The sequence below is a fragment of the Emydura macquarii genome, unplaced genomic scaffold, assembly GCF_026122565.2.
Source record: "Emydura macquarii macquarii isolate MOO-44397 ecotype Brisbane River unplaced genomic scaffold, CSIRO-AGI_Emac_v2 contig_312, whole genome shotgun sequence".
Classification (NCBI taxonomy): domain Eukaryota; kingdom Metazoa; phylum Chordata; order Testudines; family Chelidae; genus Emydura; species Emydura macquarii.
In genome coordinates, this window is record NW_027130449.1 from 2063400 (window position 1) to 2080860 (window position 17461).

The 17461-nt window shown below is 41.9% G+C and overlaps 1 protein-coding gene across 1 annotated transcript in view; it reads right to left on the reverse strand.

Annotated features, from left to right (window-relative positions):
* Positions 1 to 1791: 1791 nt before the first annotated feature.
* The window catches only part of EI24 (EI24 autophagy associated transmembrane protein), a 43247-nt gene continuing 27577 nt past the window's right edge, over positions 1792 to 17461 (reverse strand). Inside the window, exons 4-13 of the mRNA XM_067563479.1 lie at positions 16616 to 16763; positions 13980 to 14125; positions 13114 to 13174; positions 12103 to 12169; positions 10310 to 10434; positions 8872 to 8991; positions 8322 to 8433; positions 5602 to 5713; positions 4201 to 4275; positions 1792 to 3458 (exon numbers count right to left, since the gene is read on the reverse strand). Of these exons, the coding sequence (XP_067419580.1) occupies positions 3296 to 3458; positions 4201 to 4275; positions 5602 to 5713; positions 8322 to 8433; positions 8872 to 8991; positions 10310 to 10434; positions 12103 to 12169; positions 13114 to 13174; positions 13980 to 14125; positions 16616 to 16657 (1023 nt within the window). The 5' untranslated portion in view covers positions 16658 to 16763 and the 3' untranslated portion in view covers positions 1792 to 3295. The remainder of the gene's footprint in view (positions 3459 to 4200; positions 4276 to 5601; positions 5714 to 8321; positions 8434 to 8871; positions 8992 to 10309; positions 10435 to 12102; positions 12170 to 13113; positions 13175 to 13979; positions 14126 to 16615; positions 16764 to 17461) is intronic.

Below are 17461 nucleotides of genomic sequence, written 5' to 3' on the forward strand. Positions count from 1 at the left end.
CACCATCATCTCAGTGAAGGGCTTGGTTCATTCTTTAGAACCTGTGAATTCCACGTTGTTCACTTCTAAGTAATGCAGCTCGGTGCTGGGTACTGCAGCAGAAAGATGGAAGACAGCCATTGACAGGCTAACAGGGAGAAGCTTTTACTCCCTTTTCCTAGCTAGGTGAGAAGTACAGGCAGCCAACAAGCCCACACTGAGAGAAGAACCCTAAGCACATTATTGGGCTTGTCGCCTTTAGTACCTGGTTTGCTTAAATAGGGAGAAGCCAGGTCTTGAGCTTGTCTGCTGAACTCCACTGCGCTAGCGCTGCCTGCTCCACCTCACTGTGGAATCTGGATTCCTGTGTCAATCAGCAGACCAGAGCTGAGAGCAGCTCAAGCACCACTGGTCATTCGATGGTGCATAGCTGAAAAGGAAACAGCAGGCCTTGCCAGGAACAGAGAGAGGTCTTTGTCCAGAAAACAGACAGGCCAAAAATGATGGGGAAGCACTGGCTATTAGCGGTAAAGGGAGGGAGCTGGCTGGTACACTTGCAAGAAAAGCAGCAATACCCACACCTGTTCTGTTTCACTAACTCTTAGAAACCCAGCTACTCATGAAGGCCAGACCACAATGATGAATATATTAGAACATGGAGTTTCCTTCAAACAACCTGTCACTTTCACAGGATTCAAGCAGCATCCAGCTGATGGTGGGCAGACTTCAGCCCAGTCCCCCTGGCCAGGGAAATCTTGTTAGCATCCTTCTAGCAAGAAGCATGTTTAAGAATGATAAACCAGAAAAGGTACTAGGTTACCATGCCCAGTGTATCTGTCCTCCATGCTGTTTATTTCAATTAAGTCATCATTCATCTATCATGTTAGCCTGAGAAGGGAGATTCCCATAGCCATGTAAATCTATATATGCATGATCAAACAATAGATGTGTATAACAGATTGTATATTGGAGAAAGATGGCAGCCCTCCCGTTAAATGTGGAAACAGCTTCCATTCCATTGCCCAGTTTTAGCCCCGATATAACTTCGAATTAGAAAATCAGTTTGGTCTGAAAACTGCCACACTTAGAAAGCAACAAAGGAAGTTTTTGCAAAGTTTGGCAAACTGTTTTTCAGTTACAGGCCATTAAAGTTACCCTGGTCTGAATGGTGAATTGTTGTTATCCTCCCTCTGACTTAAAACAAGCTCATTGCTGCCCCTTCAAACTTTCCATGGAGTGAAATCTCCTTGAAAACTCATGCACCTGCTATAGTTAAAGATATGCACATCTTTAAATTCCTGGTAACAACAGTAGGTTTGCTTATTAAATGAGCTATGTCAGATGTAGTGTCCTTCACTATTTCCTTGCTTTGAAGTGCTTGATTTGTTTCAATTATGTAATAGTCAGTGCAGTTATTTAGCAATCTTAAGGGCTGTTAAAGTTTTTGTTTTTACAGTAAAACAAGATTAATTGTACACAATCCCTTTCAAAAATATTAATTTTCAAAATGAATATGAATCTTTCCCTTCTCTTCCCTGTGCTGGAACAGAGTATGTAACATCCAGAAGTGGCTTTCTCTAGTATTACTTTGAAAGTGCTTTGTAGCATGCCAAGAGAGTCATTTAGATTATTTAGAGAAACTTAAAAAGTTCAAACTGTTGAACTGTTTCCCAAATCTTCCCCCTTGCCTCCCACATATAGAGCCTTATTGTACATGGATTGCAACTGAGACTTTAAGAATGACCCATCCATAGTAAAATGCGTTTTTTCATTTTAAAATTAACTTCAGTGCTCAGAGAGAACCCATTGCAATTTTTGATTTTTTGTTCATTTTCATTTAATATTTCAGTGTGAAAATACTAGAGAAAAGTTTCTGTAGACCAACCTCAGTTCTGAAAAACCAAGGGTTTCTTGAATTTCACAGATTTTTTTCTGCCAAACAGAAATTATACATGCATGAAGAACACTGTCTAGAACCAGGATTGCTCACCCTTCCTTTGTGTATATAGAGTATACACACACACACGGAGAGACTTACACACACACATAAATTCACATATCCTGAGCTGACAAAGCAGTTTCACTGCAGCTACAACCAAACAGGTGTACTTTGGCCAATCCCGTTCCACCTATGCTGGGACAACTGCAGTACAGATAGTGTGCCATGGCATCAGACTTGGAGCCTTTCTTGTTAATGGAACAAGCTCTCTCTTCCCCAAGATGCACCCAACACTTACATTAAGCGGGGCAATGGTGCAGCCTGGGTTTGTGTGTTCTCCTGTGCGTCTGGTAGCAACTAATTGTTCTCCTTTGTGTTGTCTGGATACAGTTTGGAATCTCATAATTTTGATTTTTTTTTAAAAATACCACCACTCTGCCTGGAGACCCATGGAAAACTGGCAGACCCTAATTTTCAGAAGCATCTGATTGCTGAGACAAAAAAATAGACCTTAAAAACCTTACAACCCAACCATAGAGTTAACGTGTTTCAGTACGTTTCCATTTCAGTTCCTGACCTTGTTTATACAATTTCCCTTTGAAATTTCAGAAGGAGCTTTCACCAGCTCCAAACAAGATTTAAAAAAAAACCGCATTCTGCTGTTTAGGTTAGGAATTTGCTTCAATCCTGATGAAAGTTGATGCTCTCCAGTATATACTGGGTACAGAAAGGTGGCACTTGTCCAGAGCTTGTATTGACAATAGACCCAAAGTTTGCCAGTTGACAGAGAGAGCTTGACTGAAGCTCCCCGGATAGTGGGCTGGGGGAGTCCTCTCTCTGTATAAATTGATCTTGCCCCTAGATCAGCGTGATCCAGTTTGTCTTCCAAGTCTGCTTTTCAGCACAACAGGAATTACAAAAACCTGACCTGAGATACAATATACAAAGAACTATCATCATTGAGGAAGCCAACGGTTGTGGCGCAATCTACTGTAAAGACTCCCATCAGCTTCACAAAGGTACAACAAAATGTGGATTACAAAACCACTCTTCCTGGGGTATGGAGGGAAATGGCACAGGAAAAGAGTATACAAAACAGTACAGGCACAGGTCTGTTACACTCTATAAAACAAGCACAGAGAACCCAGCTTCTTAAAACTCACAACGGTGTTAAAAATCCAGACTTTTCCAGAGATTTCCATCCACGCTCTCAATGTGACACAAAGCTAATGTCCAAGTGGTGCTTACAATGGTGACTGGTGGGGAAATGCAGCAGCCCCTTGGCAGAATGGGTCCTGCCCTTCCCTAGGTCACAGGGGCACATGTAGCAGCCAAGGATGACACACACACACACACACACCCCCCTTCGGTTGTGGTTCAGTGCCTCAAAGCAGCCTTCTGTTTGGCAGGGGATGAGTGAGGAGAGGGCAGTCTATCCACGGAGGAGGAGCTGCTCAAGGTGGACTGAAGGTAAACTGTCTTGTGAAAGAGTCTGTTGCTGAGGAAAACCACCAAGGAGAAGAGACGCAGCTGGAAATGGCTGAAACACAGAACAAACGCTGTGAGCGCCCATCCCAAAGTCTCGTTTGATGTCTCCTGCACGTGCGCACACACTAATATAACAGTGCAATGAGAAGCTCCCTTTGTCTGTTTTTATATTTTGCTTAGTATATTCTAGGATAATGAGCTTCAACACAGCACGGATTAGTGGAATTGTAGATACACTCTACAGTGAACAAAGAGGAAAGGCCTAACACAGACACAGTTATCAGACCACTCGGAAATGCAAGGTGCCTCCATTCCATCCTTGGATCTGCGTAGGGAGGGCAAAGCCGACCCAATTATTCCAACCTTGGGGTTAGTCTGTCTTGGAAAGCATGAAGCTGCAGATGAAAGCTGAGCTGATGGGTGCCCAGGAATTCCAGGCTTTTGGCACACCTGCTGTCAGCTCACGGAGCACGACAAATGAGGATTTGAAGTTCAGTACAAGACTATCAATATCCTCAGAGAACCTTTCCCCTACCAATAAACACACCTTTGTGAAGTGTTAACACAATGTCCTTTCCCTTATCTTAAACTAATGAAGGCATCCCAGCACTTGTCTTTTCCTCATTACATGACTAAGATGTTCACAGACACACAAGGTCACTCCCCTGACTTACCAGGCAAAGTCCTGCTAAAAACCCTGGTTTAGCTCATTGATTCGAGTGTCATTTCATCCTGCATTTAGCATTACCCCGTTAGTTAAAACCAACTCTGAGTTTCCTAAGGAAAATACTTACTATGCTTTCCCAGGTGTCCTTGCTTCATTGGCGCTGATGATAAACAGAGGGAAAAGGATGGAAAACAGGCAGCCACTGCAAAGAGAAGGCGGCACATTGAGCAAAAGGCCCATTACTACAGGTTAGTGTCATAATAAGGTTACCCAGGAAAATGTCCTCCCACACAATGGAAGCTGATTTCAGGGCATCTCTTTGCAGGGAGTTGAGAAGGATGAAGTGAGGCACCTTTAAACACGGGGGAAACCAAAGGGCCACATGGAATTTGTATAAATGGAGCAGACGCACCTGTCACAATCTTTAATAGGGAACCATTCTGCTGAGACTACATTTGCCAGCAGCTCAGATCAAGATAGTGTGTCATGCTGAGACCTGCAGTTTCCATAGACTGCACCTGCCTATTAAAGGGAGATTGCTGGGGGCTGCATGGGACAACTTAGTGTATGCATATTGCCCCTGCAGAACTACTACTGCAGCCAGCAGCACTTCACGGCAGCTTTAAGCGGGACAGTTGCAGTCATGTGGAAGAAGAGTAAAAGATGCAGAACTGACAATGTAAATAAAGGACAAGTAACTTCAGTAGAATTTAGGCATGTTTAACTCTTTCCCTGCTGGGACCCACTGCAGTGTTCTTTGAAGTGTAAGCATTCGGTGAACTTTCCCCAATCGTGAAGATGACACAGGTACACAGTTTGACATTGGAATCGGGTTTTACCGCCTACACATCTGCTGTGTTAGCGTTACTGTATGCAAGACCAATATAGTTAGAAATGCAGCTCATCACAGAGACACTTACACACAAGCTTGTCTGCATCAATAAATCGTGCATTACAAGGATAAGAGAAAATGTGCCCGGAAGGTTGGCTCCACCTGTAAGCGTATTCCAACTTCATGGGGGAGAGAAGTTACAGCAGAGCCAGAGCAGGACGAAAAATCATAAAGCAAACAGCAATGACACCATGTCACTGGTCAGCAGACAGAACATTTCTGAGCAACGAGAGGATTTCTGAGCTTTTCCCAGCCTCTGTGCCTCCAGTAAGGTCAATACAGTGGGGCAGGAAATAGGGGAGATTCTACTATCCAGATATGTCTCATAGTTGTATGGAAATTCTGTGCAGGAATCTGCACTAAAGCTCTGATTTTAATGGAAAAACCTTCCATATGCCTCAATGTACGCTCCTCATTTTATTCTCCTCCAACTATTTATTAGCAAGAGCTATTCCCTATGGTGCTGTTAGAGCAGAGATACTGCTTTTATCTGTGGGGGGTGGAGGAAAGGTACATTTCTCTGGTGGTGTCTTGGAGGGTGGGAATTTCAGGTGGTGTTTGGGGGACATGTTATCTGTGCATTCACCACCCTCAAAGCAAGATCCCCTAGTGCTACCAAGTCACCGTGAAAGTCACCTGATGATGTAAGAGGACTGCATTGCAGTGAGAAAGGCCAGTGGTAAACCAAATCCAAAGTAATAGGGCCAGTTCCTCTCAATGTTGGATAACCGTTGATGCATTTCAATTCCTAATAAAAACACAAGTTAACATACAGAAATTTAAGGAACTAAGGCAGGAAAGCTTTGGATAAAGAGCATGTGTTGTAACTAAAGCTCACATTTCTAGAGTGCCATGCATCCTGAAAGATCCCAAAGTAATTTACAACCTACATAAGGGAGCAGTACTGGCCATTCCATAGTAAAGGTTGCAAACTAGTTTCTATTACAAATTAGATTTTTGGCTCTACCCTATAAAATCCAAAAATGAAAGAATATCAGCCACAAAAGTGATAGGTGAAGTCTGAGACTACCGTAGAATTTTTCTATCATGCTGAAATAAAATCGGACAAGGGATCCCTGGTTTACAACACCCTAAAAACAGAGATAGTCTTCAAAGTCTAAAAATCTAGTTGTTTTGCCTTTCTGTAGTAATTAAAAAAAAGCAAAACAACATAAATTGGTTTACTGGACACCCTGAGTTTCTAATATATCTAATGCACAAGATAAAAAGCAGTAGTCGATGACATCAAGACTTCAAACAGTAACCTCAGAAAAGCTGATCAGCTCAGTTACAATATGGAGAATTAGCTTTTTAAAAACATATAGTAGGGTTCTACCTTCCTCCCCACTAGTTTGGTGCTTTTCTTTTTTTTATTTTGACACCTTTCTTGTAATGGGTTTTCCCTTGATAAGAATCACATCCACCATCACTGAAATGCTGACACCTTTGGAACAGAATGTGGCAGCAATTTATCAGTGGACTGTAAAATACAGATGTTAAATAGGATGTTAAATGACTCGTCTAATTTAGATTATGAGCTTTTTCTTTTTATGCCTAAAATGCCCCGCAGCCTATGGTGTGATGCAAAATAATGCTGTTCAGCTGAAACTTAACTAATAGTCGAATTTAGGTGGCAGAATTAACATATTCTAATTGGGATAGCTGAACTAACACACCTCTTGTGAAAAATAACATGGGATCTTTTGTCAGCACAAGCTGTCAAGGCATCTCTCTCTAATTTGGAAGAAGATACCATCATTCCAAAATAAATACAATTCTGATAGGAATCTGATTGCTCTAAAGACTAGCTCCAATTGCCTTCATTTAATTTTTTCTTCTATTACCTTTGCTGGAGAAGGTTAAACAGTTAAGAATTTTACCATGGCTGTGTGAGACAAGTCAATGTCCATTTTCTGCTCATTTGGATACGTGTATTACAGGGCAAGAGATGGCCTGGTCCTACCTGACATCTGTCATCAGATTCGTCATCCCAACCCAGAGCTCTAGCATTAGAAATGAAAGTTCTGTTTTCTTCTAGTGTTTTTTCTCTAGTTGAATTTAGAATGCAAATGGCTCCAATAATCGTAAGAGTGCCTCTTCCCTTTCACCTTCGATTTAGTTCCTGTTGGACTTAATTCCATGGAGTGAAAAATATTTGGAGCTGAAAAAACATTACACAGAAAAACCTTGGTATCCTGCAAACTAAGTCACAAGGAGACCAAATCCAGGCTTTTCAAGTAAGAGCCACCAGGAGAATTTCAGAGTGCATCTAGCCTCAAACAAATGTTTATTATTCTACTCATTTCTCCCTGCTGTGCTTCAAACACCACGTGGCTATTTCTCATCTCTGCTATTGCCTCAATGAATAAGTAGGCAAGTGACTCACCACAGCACAACCAGAGTGTTCAGTCACAGAAAAACAGAAGGGTAGTATGCCATCGATAATGGCCCCTTCTCAGCCATTGTTAAATAGATTGTGAAATTATGTATTCATCCCCCTGGTGTCTGCACTGCTCTATGTATTGCACTCACACCCTGATGCCAGAAAGGTGTGGAGTCCAGATCCCTTTCAGGATTTGGATTCACACAGCAATGGGGCATGGGCCAGAATGGGTTGACTGTGATGTGAGAGGTGCCAGCCTTCAGACACGATGCTGAAGTCCCATCTGCCCATCTCTGGTGACTGTTTCAGGCGGAAATGGTCCCATAAGCACCTTCTGAAGAAAGTCAGGGATAACATCCCAGTGTTGCAGTCAACGTTCTTCTCTCTCAGTAGAACAATCTCTTGTCCCACTGGTGGTATGGCTGTTCCACTGCCTATGCAGTCCACATAACACCAGGATCTCACGCCCAACTATGAGGTGCTTTGGGGTGCTGCTCCAGCTGGAGAGCCTTTCTGTTTTATTCATCTTATTGATGTGTCTGACCCTTGGGCAACGCCACAGCTCCTATACCCAGACCCATTACTGAAACACTTTAACATCCAAAAGTGGCTAAACAGGCAAGAAGACAGAGTTGTACCAGTGAAAATCATCTTCTAGTTATATCTTTCTTGTGGACAGCACAATAAATCTATCAACTCAATAAGGTTCAATGCTCTGAAAAAACAAATTTGCAAATATAGCAGAGATTCATTCTTTAAAGAGAGGACCATATTCTATACTCTGACATCAAGGGGAGTGAGGAGGAAGGGAGAGAAAGAGATCACTTGGAAACATCCCAAGTTACTTGCCTGGATAAAGTGGGTTTGAAACTAGATCGTCATCCTATCGGGGAGCTTATGCATTTAAATATTCCCAGCAATGCAGAATGTCCTCAGACACATGCCACATTAGCCTGGGAAGGGCAGCACTCACCTTTATTAAACCAGCGGTACTCAAAGCAGTACAGGGAGTACAGCAGCGACATGTGCAGAAGGCTAACCAACTGACCAATGATATCAATTGGGAAGAGGCTCACAATCATCCCCTGCAGAGAAAGAGAAGAAATTGACAGTTTGCTTTCTACAGTGATGGATTTATGTACAGCACAGCAGGAACACAATACGTTTATCTTCACCCCAGAGAGTGATATGGGAGCACAACAACTAGAGCGGCCATTGCTTTCTTGTCGTTTTAATTGTATTCCCCTGACCTCCAATAGCACCCTCCTAACCTCACCTCCTTTCTAGCAAAGCTCATCCTGTCACTTTGGGAATATCAATCAATTTGGCCACAGTTTTCTGCATATAACAGTCTCCTGGTCACAGCTCACGCCTCCAGCCAAGTGGCTCTCTTCTCTTCCAAGGCTGCCACTAATGCCATTCCAACAGCAGGATGGTTTGACATCTCCCCCACGTTTCACAGCTAATATGCACTTGGGTCTCTACTGACCCAGATACAGAATCTAAGCAAGGTCTAATCTCACCTGGATGAGGAAGAGCGCTTGCAGTAAGAGATTAAATAACATGTCAGCAATGATTTTACTGACACGAGGAAAGGGTTGGGGCTTTCTTCCAGAAACCTCAAATGCCAAATCTGCAATGTCCTGAAACAGAGAAACACATTTCAGGGAAACTAATTTATAAAGACAGTTAACATGAGCAACTGCACTACTGATCTGCAGTCAGCATACAGATTCCACTGAGTACATTTTCAGGATGCTATCTGAAAGCATGTTACTGAAGCAGTAACAGCTTTAGTGTAGCAGTTTATTATATGTAGTAATAAGGGTTTGCACTTTTCATTCAAGGAGCTCAGAGTACTTTAGAAACCTGGGTAAGTATCGTTAACCCCATTGCTACAAATGGAGAAATTGTGACGCAGAGTTCAAAGTCATACAATAAGCCAGAGCTGAGACTAGAACTCAGGTCTCCTGACTCCCAGGCCCTTTCTCTGATCACATCACCATGCTCTCTCCACCAAATATTTTCCAAACATGCCTGCTGCCAATCAAAATAACGGTGGCAAGAAAAAGAACAAGGGTTACTTCTCCCAGAAAGCAGCAAGCTATCTCCCCATGTAAACATCAACATGAAACACTGTGCACATATTTCACAGTGCACCTGCTAACACATTAACTCAAGCAACTATCACATTGCCAAATCAGCAGCACATCTGGAACAATAATCTTTATGTAGAAATATTCCTTTCATGGCATAATACATACGGCTAAGATTTAGTCATGGGTATTTTCAGTAGAAGTCATGGACAGGTCACAGGCAATAAACAAAAATTCACCGCCCGTGACCTGTGACTTTTAATATAAATACCCCTGACTAAATCTTAGCTACTCCTGGGGCGCCAACATCCAGCCCCTGCTCCAGCAGCTGGCGCTGACTGCCCCTGGCTGCTGGTTGCTTTGGGGGAGACCCCAGGGATCGCTCTCCACAGCTCCAGTGGATCCCCAGGGCTGCCTTGGGACCGCTATTCAGGCAGTCCCCGGAGCCAGCCGCACCAGCTGCCACAGCTACGGAAGTCACAGAATCCATGATTTCCGCGAGCTCTGTGACAGACTCGCAGCCTTAATAATACATAGCAGATCACATGACTGTCCACACTTTGACCAAATAAGGGCCATACCAGCAGCTTGTTTGAGACAGAAGGTCTTATCTAATACACATAAAATAAAGCAGGTTACAGCTCATTTATAACAGAGGTGCCAGTCTGTGGAGACTACATGTTTCAGCATGCAACGTTCCATCTCAGTCTCACTGGTCACCCTCCATACTAAAAATAAAGGAGACTGTGGGTTGTACTTTTGCTCTGTGGTCTTAACTGACCCCACCTGAAACACAGCGTATACTAGATCACTTGTTTAATGTCAACTCCTGCTCTCATAGTTACTGAGGCTGATCCTCACCTACCTGAAACCAGATGGCATTGACGACCTTACTGAGCACAAAGAGAGGAAGGACCCAAAGGGCACTGAAAATAGAGGTAAGGATAAATTCCAGCCAAGACCAGACATCGCCATGTAGTGAGGGGTCACCTTCAAAATAAGAATAAAGTCCCCGTCAGCGACATGCACATGGGATTCTCTTCATTTCAGACTGCATAACCTATAATTACAATGGAAAAATAGCTGACAGCAGCCTCCTTTGTACAGATGTGATACTCTAGTCCTACTACAAAAAGGGAGATGGAAATGGCCCTTCCTGGTTTTATCTAACTTTCCTTCTTTACAGATCCTTTTTCACACACTCTGCTCTTTAATTTATTTCTAATAATATCCTAGCAGAAGTACTTCCATAGGGAACCGGTGGTTAATCCTATGGGAACAGATGCTGTGGGATCACCAAAGAGCTTCTTGCTAGTTCAAAAGCAATGGCTGTCAATTTCTTGTGTTATAAACAGGAACATAGTTTCCTCTTCCATCATCAGGAATAAGGTTTCTGGATTTGACGTTTATTTGTTGAAAACATAAAGGGATGGGAAGAGAAAGCATTTTGCAACTAAAATGTCATGCAATAGACACAAGGGAAGACAGCTCTCGCCTACAGCTCAAATACTGTTTTGAGCAGATGCTATCAAAGTGTGTGTTTTGGTTCTCAAAAGATCAGAGCCCCAGAACATCCTGGAAAAAAATGGGTTTCTCCTTTGTTTTGATGGATAATTCTGTAAGAGGTTTCTGATGCCTGTAAGGAGATTCTCTGACCTATCTGCTTCTCAAGTGCTCGCTCTAATCAGCATTCTGTCCCCTGCTGTGCCTGAACACTCAGGGTGGGAAAAGGAAAAGAGAAGCAACAATTACAGCATGCACATCATGAAAATACCAGACATCTGAACAGAGGGAAGAGTGCACCCAGTAAGAAGAAGAGAATATACCAATTAAAAAACAACTCATCCCATGTTTAATGTTACGTAAGTTACACATTGTGACCTCCATAAGAAGCTACGTCCCCAATAAAGAGGAGGATGTACAGCTAGTGATGAGATACACTGTGAATAGTATTTAAATGGCAGTAATTACAAAGGGAAGCAGGATTCCCACATGGAGAAAAAATAACGAGTTTAATACTAAAACACAGGGTTCAAAAAATCTCTTCTCCCTTCCCAGTCCATTAGCAGAATTGCCCATCAATCTGACTTTCTATCTGATATACACTCAAGCTAATCATGTCACTGGGACATTGTTAAACTTTGTCCAAGTGTGCTTTTCAAGGCTGACATATCAGTTTTCACAACATAAAAATGAACAAAGAAAGGAAATATGACTGAGATTTTCAAAGAAGTTGGAGGAATGTGGATGCCCAAGTCCCATTAATTTCAATGGGACTTAAGCATCCAAATCCCTTAGGTAGCTTTAAAAATCTCAGTCTGAATCAGTTCACTAAAGAGAATATGGCAGCATTAAAGCATGAAACAAAAAGGAAGAGGAGGGCACAGCCCACACCGGCTGGGCTGAATCCTGAGATGTGTTGAGCGCTCACATCCCTTGTTCAAGTCAATGGGCGCTGCAGATGCTCTCAACATCTCTCAGGATTTTGCCTTCAGTTAAGTACCTGAGAGAGGGAAATAACTCAAGGATGGAGAAGCAGGGCTGTGGGGGCACTTGGGGGCAGAGTCTCCTTAGTCTGCTTCACAGATGCTGATCACCATTTACCCTGCAGAGGGCTGATGTCTTAGCACTCTTTAAAGAAACAAATTATGTACTTACCAATGATCTGTGCTGTGACTGACTGAAGTACAGGTATAAATACTCGGTAAAACAAGAGGAGACTAAGCTAAAGGAAAAAACCAACAAGGAAACCATAAAAGGGTTTTTGTTAATGACATTTACATGTTCACTTCTATTACTCTGATCTCTAGCCATCAACCCCATCTGCTAATCACGCCAGAGAGAGTAAATATGGGACACAACTGCCTCAAAATGCCCATCTCCCGCAGGAACCCTACTAAAAGTACCATCTTGTCTGACTGTACTGCCATAGTCACTCTGAATGGCTTTGGCGAATGGGAAGGCTGTTTCATATTTGGTATCTACACACCTCAGCTTCAGATGAAATAACTTTCATCTACTACAGAGAAAGATTCACAAACACTGATTTAAAGGCATATGTCATGCAGGCATTGTGCGTTCTCTGTTTAATCAATATATGTCAGGCAGACATTTTGCTAACATTAGACACCATGATCCATCAATGCACAGCACTGAAAAATCATTGCTCTATTTAAACACAACCAAAATATATAATTGAACAGTTTCCTTTCAACATTTCCATGTTGATTCCTCAGCCATCATGACACAGTCGAATGGAAGACGAAAAGAGACAAGTGATTTATTAGACTGCCAAGCGCCTGTTACAATCATGAATAAACCCATTAACAGCTGTTGGGAAAGCAGACCTGAGGACGTGTAATATTTGATTCAGTGGAGGTACAGATTTTGTTTCATCAGCAGGCAAACAAGCAGCATTAGGAACTTGAGAAAGAGACTCCAGATTAATCTAATGATCTGCTTAGGGAATACAGTAGTTCAATTATATATTTTAAGGAGGGTCCCCCTTTATATAAAACACGAAAACTAGGAAAATTACTGGTTTCTCTCTATTCAAAATACCTTCCAATTTAGCAGGGCAGCCAAGCTGACAGGTCACCTTTGAAACCTTAAAAACTGGTGCTTCAAGTTTATGTTTGGAAATAACGAAAAAACAAAACAAACACTTACCCAAAATACGCCTCCATTCCACGCACAACACTGAAAAATCCGGCTAACTATCCGAGGCTCACTGGAGATAAAACACATGCATGTAAGACTGTATCACTGTAATTACTTTTCTCCAAACAAATTACCCCTAGCATCATTGGTCACTGAGCACCTCTTTTATACAATATCTTAAATAAGAATATGCTGGATGCCTTAGAAATATTTATGAGACCAACTTAATTCTAGTAACAGAATTTATTAAGTCAGCAGCACTGTAATTCTCCAATAATTCGCCACACAAATTCATGACATATGCTCACTGCAACATACAAGTTAATCTTTCACCTCCTGTAGAAAACGAATACTGTTGTCAATGATATCGTGTGACAGTGGCCTCAGTAATATCCCATGAAAGTCACTCCACAGGTGCCTTATGTAAAAAGTGCATTTCCTTTCATCCATTTTACATTTGTTACCTTTCTGTTTCAATGGAAGTTGGCTCAGATATCCAGTTTTAACTGTAAAATATTTCAGAGAGATTCTTACCATCTGATCTACTGTTAAGGGGCATATTTTCATCCCAATGCATGGATAGGTAAGCATGGAAAGCCTCATATACAGGGAGGGAAATAGCAGTCTAAATGTCAAATCCCCACTCACCTCAAATTCCCTCCTATCTGGACTACTCTGAAATATCACATATGTGGACAAATCTTCTTGCAGATTGTTCCCAATTCAGTATAATTTTCAGAGTTTTTCTACTCATAGTCCGAGTCAGAACCAATCTGCTTACAAATTATTTTCTGTCTCCCTGTCCTCAGTAGACGGTAGATTTAGAGAGCACAAGCAAATCTCTCAGTCTTTAACACATAAGCACCTCTACTCACTTCTCCAGCTTTCTCTCCTCACTCTGAGCTCTCCGCTGGGCAAGCACACTGCTTGCTCTTCTTCTTCTCTGCTCTTCCCTTTTTTGCTGGATCCGGGCATCTAGCTTGGAGATTGTGCAGATCCCCCAGATGGAGTCCTTAATTCCCTGCAGACGCAAGCAAACAGCACACCGGAACTCAACATACTTTGGGCAGTCAAAGAAAAACTGAAAAGGGACATTGTTAATTGAAAAATCATCTTATTAAAAATTACCTATATTATCTGTAACCCCCTAGATTATAGAAACCGAAGGAATTTTACAAATCTCTTTATTATGATGATGGATTCAGTTTACTTTTCCACACTTCAGTCAGCTTGAGACAGTTAAAAACATAGCCTAATCAGTTTCACTTTCTGGTGCCTAAACTTCTGTCTTCGGGCTACAAGCTCTGCAGGGGAAGGTATGAATTATAAACCAGGTTTCCTGATATTTAGTTTTAATTTTATGTCAACATTCCTTTTAACACTGGCCTTTCAAAAAATATTTTCTAAACAAAACCTACATTTTGGGAGTACTAAACTGTGCAATGGTTTGCCTTTCAATGAAAATCTCTCAGCTTAGGTGGGTCTGAGAGGCTAAGAAATAAAACGGATGTATATAAAACTGCACGTGTACATGGCATTTTAAAAGACAAGGTCCCTGCCTTGAGGAGCTCATAGATTAATGTAGACAAATAATTAGTGAAGACAACCTGGCACAGTAGCAGGAAAACAAAACAAGGAAGTGGAAGAAATGCTCCTGGGACAGCAATTTTGGCACACGCTAAAAATTAGGCTATGTTTCTGTATTGTTCTTTTTTTTTCTTCTTCTTTTTTTTTTTTTTTAAAGTAATCTTGGCCATGCACAGCAGTGGCAACAGAGAGTGCCTGTGGCGAGATCAATGGCGGAAGAAGACAAAGTCATGAGCTTTTGAGATGGAATTCAAAGTAGGCTAGCGAGGCTGCTGGGATGGCAAAGAAGGGAGAGGTTGTTCTCTTTGGAACAGTTTGGCCACCTGTCCTGTGTTCCCTCAGCTCCCATCATTCTCTCAGATTGCTCAGTCAGGAGGGGCAGCCAACACAGTCAATTGTAGCCCAGGTTCAGTTCGATACATTACACCAAATATTTTCTGTGGACCAGTGACCTAAATCATAAACAGTTTAAGTATCGCTAACAGGGATATTAGAAAGCAATTTGTCTTTTTTTTTTTTGAAGGTGTAATTTTTTTGTTGACTTCCCATTATTTATAGCCCCTCTCTCAGAAGCCAGAGAATCATTTATTTTCTTGTCTGTTTTCTCCTATTTGGCAAAAAGTCCTTTTTCTCCTGCCAATTTGTGAATGAAGCTGGAATTAACCCAGCTGGGTTTCTTTACTGCCTTGTTTGTAAGACAAGCTGATAACCAAGATTGTCACAGCCATTTATTCCTGTGCTAGCAACAGAAGTATCAATCCACAAGATAGTGTTTCAAGGATCCCGCAAGAACTGGTTAATTTTATTCGTAATTTCTCACCAAGTGAGAAGTTATTAGTACAAGTTATGTGTATCTTTACACAAAGTTATCTATTATCTTGTTAGCTTTTTTAATCCATGGAGGCAGAAAATATAAGGCCAATAAAATACAATTACATGGATTTAGGATATGCAAGGCTTTTCTGGATGGACATAAATCAGAATCTGGTGTTTACACTACTTGATCATGTCCTCTAGTTACAAAACCAAGGCAGTTTGCTCTTCCTGGCTTCAAAGAAACATCAGCTCCACACTGCCCAAACCCACAAGTTGTGTTAAACCCACAGAGGACTGCACTTGTGAGATTTCCAACTTTTTTTTAAATGGGAAGGGGAAGCAGCATTTTTTTTAAATAGGTGGGAGTTAGTCTTTCACCTGTGGGTCACCTACTGCAACACCATCCAAATCAACTGTGATCAAAAGTCATTTATACCTGAAAGGTGGCAAGTGACCTCTGAGAAGCAAGCTGGCGGTCTCAGTCACATTCCCCATCACAAAAATACATAACTGACCTCTTTGATGGCAGTCTGAGCAGACTCAGCAGAGAAGCCAATAATTAAGGGCTCAGTACTGCAGGGCACTCAGCAGCATACAGAGATGTTTGGAGGTGCAGTGGTGCTCAACGTTTACCCAGACCACGCTCAGCAGGGTGAGTTTGTAGCGGCACCATGCGGAACAAGAGAAGATTTCCTCTTCTTTCCACCCCACCCCAAACACACACACGTGTCCAAAAGAATGCTAAGTGACCATAATGGGAATGTCACTGGGTTGAGTTGGAGGGAGATTAGAATCTTAGTCCTGGTTTGTGATCCCAGGTATTTAAATCAGGAACACAACCATTATATTGTTCCATTTTAAAAAAGGTAACCAGTGGTGAAACTTGAGGTTACTTTTTGAAGAGATATATTCTTAGTCCTCCATTGGGTACATGGAAAGGAAGGTACCAAGCACTGAAGAACAGGATATAATATGATTATTGAAGACATATAATATTGATTGGTCTTTCCGGCTATTTTGCCTGTAAATCTACCACACCACCTATGCAAGAAAATTAAAAAATATCTGTGAAGAGACTCTGGGCTCAAGACAACACAGAGAGACTTACCCTGACGAGATCATGAAGAAAGGTTTTTACACTGTCCGCCATCTCTACTCCAGCATCACCTCTGAATCCAAAACTATCAACTACAGGGAGAAGGGAAGTGAAGAGCCCAAACCTCTCTCATTGTGCAGAGACAAGAAACTGATGGAGCCTGGCAGAGAGAAAAGGAAACATTACCATGACAGATATAAACAAAATTCCTGGTTTAGGCATTGGCGTGTGTAATGGAATTGTAAGTTTAATAGCATCTCAGCCATTTTAAATAGAAGGCAGTATTTGTCCAGGCTACATGAGCAATTTAACACTTATTGCTATATTAACGTGCAGCATTTCTGAAGAAAAGGCAATTGGAAAACACATCGATAACACTCACCCCCCCCACCAAAACAAAGTGGGCACAGGGCCTCTAGAGGTTTGAAAGTTGTAAAATTAAGACTTTTGAACTAATGAAATAAAGTTTTGCATGAACTTCAATCTTCATTGTTGCAACGCATATCTAGGAATGAAGCCAAATACCCTGAAAAAAACTCCAGCAAGTATAAAATGCAGCTGCCCATCTGCTTACAAACACAAGTCTACATGAGCACATCACCCCAGTAACTCTGCTCTCTGCACTGGACTGTTGTTTGATGGGATCCAGTTCAAGATATCGATCCTGGTATACAAAGCTCTCCACAGGATTGGCCTCTACCTACTCAACAGATTCCTTCTTAAAAAGCTACAGTTAGGGCTGCAGATTTGTCACAGTGATAAAAATGTCATGGATACCATGACTTCTCTGTCCAACACATCTGTATGGGAAGGATCTAAGTGGGTCGCCCCACCAACCTGGTGTAGAGGGGAGGCTGG